The sequence below is a fragment of the Lottia gigantea genome, assembly GCF_000327385.1.
Source record: "Lottia gigantea unplaced genomic scaffold LOTGIsca_69, whole genome shotgun sequence".
Lineage (NCBI taxonomy): Eukaryota > Metazoa > Mollusca > Gastropoda > Lottiidae > Lottia > Lottia gigantea.
Genome location: NW_008710347.1, coordinates 853,581 through 867,524, shown reverse-complemented (window position 1 = coordinate 867,524; position 13,944 = coordinate 853,581). Strand labels below are relative to the sequence as shown.

Genomic DNA, 13,944 nt, shown 5'->3' with positions numbered 1-13,944 from the left:
TTTTTTTTTTTTAAATATCTACGCACATTGAGTTTTGCTTTTAAAACAGTTACACTGTCCCCATTTGCTTTGATACAACATTGGTAGAAGATGGGCCATTTCTGAGCAAATTTATTCATTAGAAAAAGAAACGTTCAAGCCATTTTTTTTATTCTGAATACTTGATAAAGCTATCTATTTTTGATCTATCGTTATTTTTCTTTTACTTTTAAGGCATTTTCTAGCTGCATTTAAGGGGAACAAAATTGCTTTTATGAATATTTTAATAGAAAATATAAGCAACGAGTACCGAAAATACAAAATCGCATTGACCTGACTATTAGAGCATGTACAATTAAAAGCCCCGGCAGCATGCATCTGAACTATCCCAGATAAGCTAGAAGCAATTTGCGAAATAGCAATTGGGCAAATAATCACAATTAATCCGATTTCATTCCTTTGTTCGTGGACAGTCAGCATAGAAAAATAATTATGCATTGTCTTTTAACCATTGTATAATGACAGAGTTGTATTTGTTCATCCAATTAACATTAACTTGAATAGACTCTAATGCTTGTTTTCTACCCCTAGCACCAGACCCAGCGTCAGGATATAGTTTAAAGAATGCTTCCACCTAAAATATAGATAATTATATACTATACACTATTATGTATAATGTTAATAAATGATCAGATATTCTAGAAGAGGAGATTCTGTTTAGATGTAGACACAATGGTGTTAAAACATGGTTAGCGGAATGGGATTATGACGGATACACCAAAACGTTTAGTCGAAATGATTCTTATCTAGATTTTCACGATACAGAGACATTATCTCGTGTATCTTAATGCTCTTTCACTGACCATTCTTACGACCAAAGATTACATAAAAAATATAACAGAAAAAGAGAAGGAACTTGCCTCTTTAAGTCTGAAATCGGAATTAAAACTACTGACTATGTTTGGTACCAGTCTACCCAGTGAACGAGAATACAATGTAAATCTGAAATATATTATTATTAAGGCTGTTAAAATCTATAATATAATGACCAGAAAAGTGTGTAAGATCTGTCCATCGCCATTTGTGTTTGTGCTAGTAAAATTACATTTGTATCTGTAAACCAGACAAAATTAAAACTTTTTCGAGGTTGTAGATGTGGAAAATCTTACCTATCCACGAGTTTTTGCCAGTTTTCACGAACCCAATTCCAAGTGATATCTTTCCCTATTGAATTTCTACTGATATAGTTTACCACTGTGAAGAAATCTTGTGATCGAACTTTGTCTTCGTTGTTAGCATATTCTAAATATCTGTAATTCAATAAAAATTTACACTTATTTTGGGAATATTGTATTTCTTGCTTCTTTCTATGAAAACGTAGATTACAATGGTAGAGCAGTAATGACTGCCTTCTTGGCAAATTTCAAATATCAAAAAATTAATGACATTCGATACATATATCGTTTATTAATTTTTATGTCTCCGGTAAAGGTAGTTACCGTTTGACGTCTACAGGAAGCGTTGCGATAAAAGACCTAACTGATTGAAAAACAAATGGTTTTTGGTCCCATTGGAAAAAGACCTGTCCCCTCTAACTGGCATGTTTCTGTGACTGTTATAATTTGTAATGGACTAACCAACGTGGTATAGTTAGTTACATTATAGGTTAAAAGATTGGCAATATACCATGTGGAATGCAATGACATTTATGGTGATAGTCTAGTTCCAATTTCCTTAATGTTCCGAGATCCTCATACACATACCGACCTAGCATCTCTACAAAGAGGTAGCCAGATCGGAAGCCAACATCAAAACAGCACCATCGAGTCTGTAATCTACCAAAATTACAAGCAAGAACCAAGCTCGCGACAGGACACATATAATTGAAACGCTGTAATGAAACAAACCTTGTTAGAAGCCAAACAATTTTAGTTTGAGATAAAGCATAGAGTAATTTTACTCGTTCTTGTGGTACTGTTTCTTGTTTATATTTCAACCAGATTTGATCCCAGTCATCTGAGGTACCAACTTTAGCCATACCATATCTGTACACTATAGTTCGCAAGTTTGGACTCACGCTGAAAAAGTAAATCTATTGTAAGTCCATTAGGCATATGGGGTTACATCTTCACAATGTCAATAACTAACTTAATTATACCTGGACTACAATAGCCACAATTTCCGTGTTACGGAAGTTTGTAAATGTAAGAACAGTGCTAATTGCAATCAAAGTATCATGCGAAGTTCGTAATAGCTTGACAGGGTGCGTTATACAGGCATCAATTTTCGTGTAACTTTATACAAGTTAAGCAGTTCGGAAAAGTATGTGCAAAACCTTTCAAATGATATTTCTGCAAAGTTGTGCATGAATAAATTGTACTGGCATTGAAATTTTCTATAATTCAGCCAATTTTCAGACAAATTGCGGCATTCAATGTGTTTTTCTTGTTTTTTCTTGGCGCTGCTCAAAGTCCAAACACAACTAGGCTACCTTTTTCATAGCGGGGCTATGGCATGGACAAGGTCTAGCATGTCTTCCATAACCGAAGACAACTATATATTTTACTTACGGGGTTCCTTTACTCAACCATTCTCGGAATTTCGTTCCAGCAAAATTTAAACAATCTTCATCACCATGGTAACATGCTAGACTAATTAATTCTACGCGTAATAATCTAAAGTTAACAAAAAACATGTTTACATACAGTTAAGACAAGAACGTGAAATCAACATGAAATTGAAACATTCATGTATAGTTTCTCATGTTAATTAAGAACTTAAGTGAATGTTGAATAGTTACCTCCCTTTAATCCACAAAATTGTTAATATTTTTCTTCCTTAAAACAAAAAATGTCCTAATACTATAGTATCACTAGACTTACTTCTCTAGATGTGACCCTGTGTCGTCCCATCCAATCTCTATTAGAGCAGGCTTTACTTTACTTAATACATATTCCTAAAGAACAATTTATCGCTGTGTAAAGAAAGGAACAGATATTACAACGTAGAGCTTAACATTCAAGATGGAAATAAAAGTGTCTGTCCTTTAAAATATTGTTGCATATAATTAGATATTTAGACCGTCAATGCTAGGTAATATGATATAAGATTATTTTACAACTAGGTCTTTATATACATACAAAGCGACGTTTTGGGGTTTTTTGGGTGTTTTTTTAATGGTATCCTTTTGAGTCGACCCATATATCTTATCGAACCATCAAGAGCCTATGAATAACATCTTCATATAATAATTTTGTCGATGATGTCTAGGCGACTGTTTTGAAATGTTATGCGTTTCGCCTAGTCCAAACCATTCATCACACAGAACCATCATGGCCCTGTAATTTTGTCGATGATGTCATTTTGTGTCATGTCATCATAAACTAAAGCATCTTACCCGCCATGGACCAAAATTACCAGAATGTTCTAACATGTTAGTGATGTAGTCTATTCCATTTCCAGCTGATTTCCAAGGCAGATAATGATCTTCTTTATCGAGGTATAATGTCATATCCATCATTACGTCATAATTTAAATATCCACCAGCAGCTAGACTGAATGCATCATCAACTAATGCTGATCTATCCACAGGACGAATTGGTAAAGACTAGAAAGGCGAACATCACTAATTAGATTTAATAAACAAGTATTGTTAAAATGTCGACTCTTCGAACGGAATGCCAAATCAACAAATCTGGTCGAAGTCAGATGTTCCACTATGGAGTGTACCCTGCCATAAAAAGTCTATATTAAAATGAAGGCTACTGCTACACTGCTTATGCATATGCCAAACCTCTCATTGGTATTTCCGGTTACACCCAAGAACATCATGTATCGTTTGATCATATAAGTACTCTGAACTATGACATCAACAAGAGATGAACTTTGTCATAGTACATCCAAATGTATTTAGAACCTACTTACTCCTTTCTGACCATTGGTAAGACTGGAACCAAACCTTCTCCATATTTCATCTGAATAGGTAACTCTATAGAATCCAGTTTGTCCAATGTTGAATTTAATCCAATTATTTGGGATTGACATGTCAATATCAACAGTAAATGATCCTGAAATAGTGAATTATTCATATGAGAATCTTACTTTTTATCACAGTCATAAAAAAACAAGAATAGACGCACACTGTTTACAAAATCCCATGAAATGTGACAAATTGGAGTGAGGATTTTTTCGCAGCTCTTGTTATTTTGAAACAAACTTTAAAATTAAGAAAGCAACACATAGAATAAGTTCATGTTAGAATTCCATACTTTTCCCAATATTTCTATTTAATTGTCTAAAGAAGTTTATATTTACCTACCATCATTTAAATCTAGAATGTAGCTTCCATTTTTACCATCGGAAGTGACGTAATCCAGATTAACGTACCATTTATACCTATAGCAAAAATATAGATTCTATTAGATAAAACTGAAGACTAGCTTTTTAGCCATACGACCCTATAGAGTGTCCTTGGATTCAACGACAATAAATAGTGAAAGGGTCATCGATAAAACGTAGTCAGTTAAGGAGTACCAACATAATTATCTTTATAGATCATCTGAACAATACTATTTGCTTGGTATTAATACATTTTGTGATCTGCACAGTTATCTCCCATTTGCGGAGATTCGTATCGTTAACTTGCATGGATTTTAGCATTACCCGAATTCAGATACACTGGGATCAAATGTGGTATTGGCATCACTAAGAAATCGTCTTTGTTTTGCTGTAACTGTAGTTTGTCCTGTTGCTGATGGTGGAGAATAAGATATATTTATATAAGGATATCCCATCTGTCGTGTCCATGTATCCATTATATGTTTCACGTCAAGCGAGCCTTCAACCTTTAAAATATAGTTGAATCATACATTTATCCTTCATGTTTTATACTTTATATAGAGAATCGCGTTTGCTATATAAGGTGGTCTCTAATTGCAAGATTTTAAACGCACATTTCCTTTTTGATATACGTGTATATCAGCGTATTTTATGTCAAGATTGGACGTTGGACTGTGTCTGAACTCCCCTTGTTAGCACTGAAAGTCAGTGCGTGGCTGATAACAACACTACAACGCAATGAAGAGACACTTGGAAATCCGGAAAACACCGGGAAAGCAGATAAACTCACTCAAATATCTAACTTACCTCACTCAAAGACTGCCATAAGTTGTCTGTTATAGCATTGCCCCATTCATATTGCTTTAAATATTTCTAAACGGAAGAATAAAACATATAGATGACTGCTATGCATACAATAATTTGCTAGATGAAAATTTTGAAAAAGTTGCTGGTTGAAAGTCAATAGTCAATAGATACAATTATATAAAGGGACGCATTCGCAATCCGCTTGATCAATCGTACGTGCCAATAGTCTCAGAAACGGGAATCTTTTAGCTAAGCTTAAAATGTTCACAGCTCACCCGTCCGTTTGAGTCGTCAAATCCACGTTTATTTAGAATTATCCACGTTAATGACCAAGTTAAAATGACTTGTCTTTGCTTGATCCGACATATATGTCATCACACAAACCATTACCTTTAACTATGTAGTCTTTGCGGAAATAGTTTACTTTGTTAACTTAAATATTCTTACCGCAACACCCTGGAAAAATTTGTCTTTTCCCATAATAGATTCCATCATCCTTATAACAGAGGAACCCTAAAATAAGTCATATATATAAATAGTAACAGTACGACGAATCAATGTCTCTTTAAAACTGGATTGAATATATTTAAATCCGTAAGTAGAACATAATACCGCAATGCTTCTACATCAGTAATCACAGGGAGCTATCCAGTTTTACAAAACAAAACAGACAAGACGTATCATGATCTGAAATGATCGATACACCAAGAAGGTTTAAAATAAAATATAGCCGAAGTGTTATTAAACTAGAACTATTTACCTTTTGGTATGATATAGCATCAAAGACTTCGTTTATTTCACTGGGTTTTTGAACTGGAACTACGATAGGGTGAGATTCGAGACCGGCATCGGTTTCCATCACTGGTTGTAGATCGGCTGTTAAAAATTGGTCCATCTGATAATAGTAAATTAATTCCCCATCATTATTGATGAGATAGGGAAGAACAAGAAAGTTGCAAAGAAGAGAGGAATTAAGTCATGGCAGTACAATTGAGAGTATGGTAAAAGAAACAGTACAATTGAGAGTATGGTAAAAGAAACAGTAGAATAGAGAGTATGGTAAAAGAGACAGGACAATAGAGAGGATTTAAGAAGAGGCAGGACAAAAGAGAGGATGGAAGAAGACAGGAAAAAAGAGAGAGGAAAAAAAGAGAGGGTGGAAGAAGAGACAGGACAAAAGAGAGGATGGAAGAAGAGACAGGACAAAAGAAAGGGTGGACGAAGAGACAGGACAAAAGAGAGGGTGGACGAAGAGACAGGACAAAAGAGAGAGTGGAAAAGAGAGGATGGAAGAAGAGACAGGAAAAAAAGAGTGAGTGGAAAAGAGAGTTCAATTTAAGTCCCTAGTCCAATTCGAGCGAGAGTCTTAACGTCAAGAGAGATGAAAGACGGCAACACCTAATAAGTCTTCGGAGTACTGTAATTCGAAGCATTGCACGGAGGTACAATGAGTATCTCTCAATATAAGAGAATACCCCCAACAGCCTCCCCTGCCTACCGTCTAAATAACCCCAGCTCACATAAGTATCCTCAGTGGTCAAATAAAATTGCAGAGAATTGCTTCCCTTGAAATAAAACGTATATGAAACGTTACTATTTAAATTAAAAATTTTGATTGGCATCTCATAAATATTCAGCAGTAATTCAAAATGCTCAGGTTGTAGATTTCATATCGATGGCCAATGGCGTCTAAAACAGTATAATAATGACAATCAACAGCACTAATCAAATTGTAAAATATATTGGATCCAGCAATTTTTAGATTAGACGGTCTGTAGTAATTATGCAATTGGAAATGATCTTCTAATTTTTGCTTATCCTAAGATATATTGAGTCGCAAAAAAGGTTATATTTAATCGCAAATTGTGGTACGATACCACTTGAATTAAACCCTGCATTATTGTGAAACTAATATAGACCATATATTATAAACATCTCATGCCATCGCTTGATTCGATTCGATTCCAATCTGTTTTCCATTTTTTCAAGTCTTTTGGATTATGTATTGCAACCTTTCTCACTCTATATCATTTACTTGGATAGTTTATTATCTCCCTTGTTGAAAATGAGGAAAGGTGTCTTTCTTTAACTTCATTTCGAACGTTACATCTACGTTTGTACTTACACTTTCAGTCAAAATATGTTACCAACTTACCATATCCCAGTCAGTTTCATATGAAGAAACTCCGATATATTCCATAAAACTGGCGAAACCTTCATTTAACCAGAGATCATCCCACCAATCCATGGTAACAATGTTACCAAACCACTGTAATAGTACATTTTAGATATTGCACAAACCTTATGATTGTATAATATGATGCATAATAATCCTGTATTCATCTAACGATCAAGTTTGATATTACCCTTGCCTATTATCTTAGAAACAACACCATTAGACACGTTTGATAAATACTGAAACGTACGATATATAGGCAATTGTATGAATAATATTCATAACACTACGGATGAGGAGGTTAATGGTTGTCTATACATGATATGCATAACATTTTGTAATCTGCATGAGCAATTAGGAATACTGAAAGGAGTCGAATCTAACGCTAGGTCCTACTTAACAGAGAGATGTTTTCAAAGAGATTTCCTTCAAACATAGCTATAGCTGCGGAGCACTCGGGCCAATGACAAGAACCTACCTGATGAGCTACTTCATGAGCTATAACTGCTGCAACACGTTGTTTGTTAGCGGAGGAAGCACTGTTTTCATCATATAGTAAATTGGTCTCTCGGTATGTTATCAAACCCCAGTGTTCCATAGCACCAGATACAAAATCAGGAATAGCAATCATATCTATAACAACAAAAAATAGTCTTAACATGGGTTAACCAATTTCTTGATCTGTAAGGTATTCGATTGATACTCATCACTTTTTGGATCTCATTTGCCAGTTTGGTTTTATAATACATATTCTCATGGTTGAATGACGATTTTATATTTCATTGTCTATTCACATTTGTTGACGAAAATCCCTCGACATCCATTCATTGTAACCAACAGTTTCACTTAATGCTTTTGCACCTTTCGCACTTGCGGTAATGTCTAAATGTCCTTTTGGATAAAAACGAGATTACAACCAAGGAGCTTTATGAAGCCCTAATTTCCCTAAAATGTAATGCAATTATTTCACATTAAGATCTTCCCCAATACCCAAATCGACCGAGCTCATATTAATGAGAAAAACAAAAGAGGGAAGCCATCTTTAAAAAGATAATGAGATGTAAATAATGTTGATATGACACGTCCTATATATCACTTACCTTGTTTAGGGAGTGGATAAGGCAGATCAAATATCTTCTCATAATATTCCATAGTATGTTTACTTACGTTGAGTGCATAACTAGCTTGGTCTATTTTATCAGGGGTAGCGTAAACTCTTAACTATAAAATATGACAATATCAACTTGAAACAGTTTTCATATCTATTCAAGTGGACACAAAATGATATATCAAAGTCTAAAATGTAACTTTAAATCATTAACTGTACTGAAGTAAGTACTCATGAAATATAAAAGTGAATTTAAGGTACTTCACTACTGAATTTTATTGAGCTCGATGAAATATGAGCACAACATAATCATCAGTGAGGTCAACACAGTCTTCATTAACATCATCAGTAAAATCAATAGCAACGACTGCATCGACAGTATAATCAGTAACAACAATGACTGCATCATCAGTATAATCAATGGCGATAACAAGACACTCATCCGATTATCATTTAGTGCGTGCAAATGGATAGAAGGCTGGGATCAAGATTCAAGTTCCAACTGCCGCCTTTTGTCATTTCCAAAACAATATCACAAAACGCACTCACCGTTCTATTTGTAGTCGTGTTAACTTCTATATATTTAAAATCACATACAATAAAACAAACCAAATAAGTGCTCATTTTAACAGATTTTTTAAACGTTGTCCGCACCAAATTAGTCGCAAAATCGCTTGTGCTATCCTACAATAAGACAAATTATCTAACATTCGAATACTCCAAAGCAAATGGTTCTAAATAGAACAAACCGATATGTTCGCAAATGAATGCAAAAGTTCCACCGATGCGACAACTAAATTTTATTATCGAAAAAGATTTTCTATGTGGACGCTCAAATGCCCTGAGAAAAGAAGAATTGCCAGATCAGAAAAATTCTCTTCTTGGATATCCTCGATTCTTGTTGCCAAATCGACTGGCCTTTAGATTTCTGCAACAACAGAACAGCTGTTTGATTTGATTGGTCAGTGCGTCTGATTATTTCGTATTTGATGACACCCTTTTGATCCCGAGTCTCTTGCTTGGTGTATTCTGTGCGCCCATGACTCAAGTAAAATCAATTAGTCATAAAAGACAGCCAGAAAACAAATCCAAAACGTCTGTGGACTCAGTTGACTGTGTTACTGTATTAGAGTAAAGGTGGGCTCAGGTTGACTGGCAATACAAAACATTTAATCGGATCAGATCCGGTCCACGAGCAGTTCATTTTGTTGTTCATGAATGTAGAATACGAGCAACAGATGACACCTACGATTATAGTGATCGCTGTGTCCAGTTTCATTGATTTCAGCGATTGGACAGATTCTTCGACTGTTGCTAGCAGTCGGTGAATTTCAAGTTGCTATCAGATTCTGCCAATCGCATGAACGACCTGAACCAATCCTGAAAGGTTCTTAAAGATCTTACCACTGGCATATTGGATAAAGGTGTATACTCTGGTCTGTGGACTAATCTTATCGTGTACTCAGCTTTAATATTTGGCTCATCAAAACATGGGAATGCTCTTCTGGCATCAACAGGTTCAAATTTCGATGTGGCTAAATTTCTACAAGAATAAAAGAACATTAGGACAGAATAAGGCTCATCTTACCAAGCTATTACGATAATTCGGTATCTTAACAATAACCAACGTTCTTGTTTCACAGAAGTTTGTAAATGCACCGATTTGGTTGGATTGTACAGTAGCGAATACAGCCAATCAGAGTCTTCGACAGACAGTTTGGAGACATAAGCCATAAAGTTCCAATCAAACCACAAAAAGTGGTTATTGCAGTCAAGGTTTAAGACGAAGTTCGTATAGCTTGACATTGTATAGATGAGCAAGGTCACGAATTGGAATTTCAGTAAGTCCTAGAACCCTTCAAACCGATATGAATTTCGAGCTTCTGCAAACAATGACGTTTTCAATCCTGCTGAGGAAACAGCAATCAATATGAACATGATATGTTAGATGTAATTGATTTCATAAAAGGTCATAGATCAAAGATTGACATCAAAGGTGTGAAACATGTCTACTGGTCAGACTCTGTGGTCAAACACATGGTAAGAAAGTGAAACCACACAGTTTTTGGTCAGTAAGTTCAAACAGTATTGACTTAACAAAGATATAACATGTGACAAAACTTGATCTAAATCATCCCAGTTAAAAACTTATACAACAATATTATACATTTATGTTAAATATTTTTAAAATAGATATTTAAGATGTGATTTAAATGTCAACTGATAGATTAAATTTTATCTTTATCTAAAATAGATAACTAATTTTAATTTGTACTGAATCTTGTAGCAGCATTTTGTGTTCAGATGTATATAATTATTAGAAGTAATCAATCAATGTGCCTATTCTATTGTTTCTCATTAACTTTCAGCTTTTCTAAAACCAATTGATATACTAATTCGTTCCTGATTTGCATGATTAATGACCCCAAACCAAAATGAATCTATAACATCTGAATCCAAAATCCATGTCTAGTTTTGGATTGTATAAGCAACTTTGTTGGTCGAAATTCAGTTTATATTCGAATATACATATAGGTTTTCGTTCTCAATATGCTATTTGCATGAATTTAGTTGTTTTGGGCATTCTGTTACGTCGTCTTCTTAATCAACTTTTAAACACGATTCCATTCATTGATTAATTCATTTGTAATGTATTATGGCTTTGGTTCCATCTTATGGATGGTTCCAATTTAATACGACCATTACAGAAACCTGATATTTAAATTGAAACCATTTTGACAATAGGTTCAGTCAGTACTCAAGGTTTGTTTCAAGCAGTCCATGTAAAACTACTTCGCACTACTAGGCAGTAAAATTTTGTGGTGGTTCTCCATCAAGTTAACACAATTATATGTTTGAGTTATTTGAATGAAATTATGTCAAGTTATTTACAATGCAATACATGTCTCTGCATAATAATTATTTAACCGAACACATCCTGTATTGAATAATGCACAAAGGAGAAAGTGTGTTTTGTGTAAAGGGTTGTATACGTTAAACTTTGGTTAAAGTCTGACTATTTAAAGTAAAGATTAAGACAGACTTAACTTTATTTGGTATGCACGTTTTTTTTATTTAAAGCCGTACTTAACAAAGTATTGATTTCGTGACAAAAGTTATTATAGACCGTTGTTGTTGCAATTAATATTTTTTCCAGAGTTTTTAGTTTTCATCCAATCACACATGTATATGCGCTATTTTATAGCATACAAATTTGGCACTGGTAGATCAAGTCATTCATTCACAGCTATATAAGTATGTAAGATAGCAATGGCAATTGCAATACATGTCCGACATAAAGTTTAGCTGAAGTCATCTACCGAGGTAACTTTTCCACAGCTTTCATTTTATACGTTTGAAAGTAAATGTTAAGCACAACAAGTTTGAGCGGTACACACTCAAAGTTCGGCTTAAATCCAACTTTAGTCAAAGTTAATGTTTAGTACGAGTGCTGCATACGGCCCAGAGTATAATATCAAACGTTTTGAATTGGGTGTCGTCTTTTTTAATGCTACCAATGTGAAAGTATAACGTTATTTAAGAAGCTCTTGATTTGAAAATGATTTTTATCACTTTTAAAACCATTAAGCGTCTAATTTAAGAAACAGTTTATGTACACTGCCACGGAAGATTTAGCACCATGTAAATAATTCGACAATGAAGAACGTGCTATACCATTAATCATTCTAAATAACTTTTAATTGCTAAGGTTAATTAAAAACGTTTGTTATTAAGGCGTAGGAAGCGTTTTAAGGTGCCCTCACACGCAGTTGCGTATGCGTCATGTTGCAAATAATGAGAACCGAACGCAACTTACCACTCAGCTGTATGAGACCTGCGTTCGAAACTTATGACCACTATTCTTATTCGGAACCGTATGCATCTTAGCCCCATTAGACGTAATATTAAAGACTTAAAGACTTGATATATAGACGCTTTGTATGTACTTTGGAGCAAAAGAAAAGGGGAACATTGTCAAAAGTCAGAATGTCTTTTATAAAATTAGAATTCATTTGCACCTGTTGTTATAGATCTGCCACTGCAGACACTTTGGTAAAAATGTGCATTACAGGTGCATGGAAATTGGGATAAGTAAAGACATGAATAATTAAATATAAACTCGGTTAAACTGTCAGAAAAACTATACTAAAATTACATTCCATACATTTTCGTTGCACTTACATAACATAACACCCAACCGAAACGAATAGAAATAAGGAATGAAATTGACAAAGAAATCCATACTTGACTACAATAGCCACCTTTCTTGTGTCACAGAGGTTTGCAAATACAGCGATTGGATTGTACGTTAGTGTATACAACCAATCAGAGTCCTCGATAGTTCTAAAGTCCGTAGACAATAAGATATGATGTTTACAGTCCGTCTGTCGATGGCTATGATTGGCTGTATTCGCTGGCGTACAATCCAATCAAATCGCTACATTCCATGATACAAGAAAGGTGGCTATTGCAGTCAAGGTGTAAGAAGAAGTTCGTAATAGTTTGACATTGTGAAGATGCAAAAACAATGGACGATGGTGTACCTGGCTAAACCTATGTACAAATATAGACAGTGTAATACGAAGTTTCGATGATTTTTGAAATAAGTAATCTTACCTGGTTTCATTAGTAATAGAATTAACGTATGTACTCTTATAAAAACCAACTATAGCATTTGTCAACGATCCATCAAATTCCAAGTATAAATCGACCATACTTCCTTTTGCAATATCTGTAGAAGTTTGAACTACCCAAAATTGATTCTCTTCATTGGTAAATGTTCGAGCAATATCAATCTGATTATTTGTTCCAGCTTCTCGTAATTCTGTTTTAGTAATATTCATAAATTTGTAATGTACTAGAATATATTTCGAAGATTCATCAAGACGAATCGTAATGGTTTCGTTACCATAAAACCAACCATTATTTTCATAAAAATCTGGATACAGTGTTAAGTCATAGTGTACTGGAAGAATGGTGCGAGGTAGACGTAGGTTTCTCCAGGGTTCATCAGGATAATATCCAGGAGTTGTTGACGTCATGCTTGTAGTGCTACCATCTTCTCCTTTTATGCTGTCCGTAGTTGCTGACGTATTGTACGAATTCTTCGTGAAATGCCAAACTAGACAACCAACTATCACTGGTATAGCAATAAATAAAAACACAAACAAATAAATAATCCTTTTGTTAATCTGCACTTTACTTCTGTCTCGAAATTCCATAATGAAGTTGCTAAAAGTTGTCTTAAGTCAGTTTACAAATCGTGAGTTATTGTTCCATCCTTCCTTGAAACACAATAGAAATGTAATGTCGCTCCAATATTGAATTCAAATTCTTCGAATCCTCTGAGTATGAGTTTCAATTGGCCCAACTTAAATAGAAAAACGTGCAGGTAATTGAATGTGGCGGTCACAAGGCTGCTGTAAGACTGAGTGTTGATATTATACCTCTGTAGATAGATATATTATAATACCCTTTCTATATAGTTGATACTAAGAGTAAACAAATAACCTATTTAGATTGGTTGAAAATGTTA

General features: G+C 34.5%; 1 protein-coding gene across 1 annotated transcript; it reads right to left on the bottom strand.

The window, feature by feature from the left end:
- Positions 1-469: 469 nt before the first annotated feature.
- Positions 470-13,450, bottom strand: LOTGIDRAFT_130453 (hypothetical protein; the record flags this gene model as incomplete). The annotated part of the gene is made up of 19 exons (XM_009065298.1): positions 470-606; positions 896-981; positions 1,149-1,289; positions 1,887-2,057; positions 2,550-2,654; positions 2,862-2,935; positions 3,377-3,586; positions 3,904-4,046; positions 4,298-4,374; positions 4,642-4,816; positions 5,121-5,190; positions 5,572-5,637; positions 5,885-6,019; positions 7,280-7,393; positions 7,779-7,933; positions 8,401-8,521; positions 8,958-9,092; positions 9,816-9,951; positions 13,026-13,450. The coding sequence occupies 19 exons, from the start codon at positions 13,448-13,450 to the stop codon at positions 470-472; spliced, it is 2,676 nt and encodes an 891-aa protein (XP_009063546.1).
- Positions 13,451-13,944: the final 494 nt, after the last annotated feature.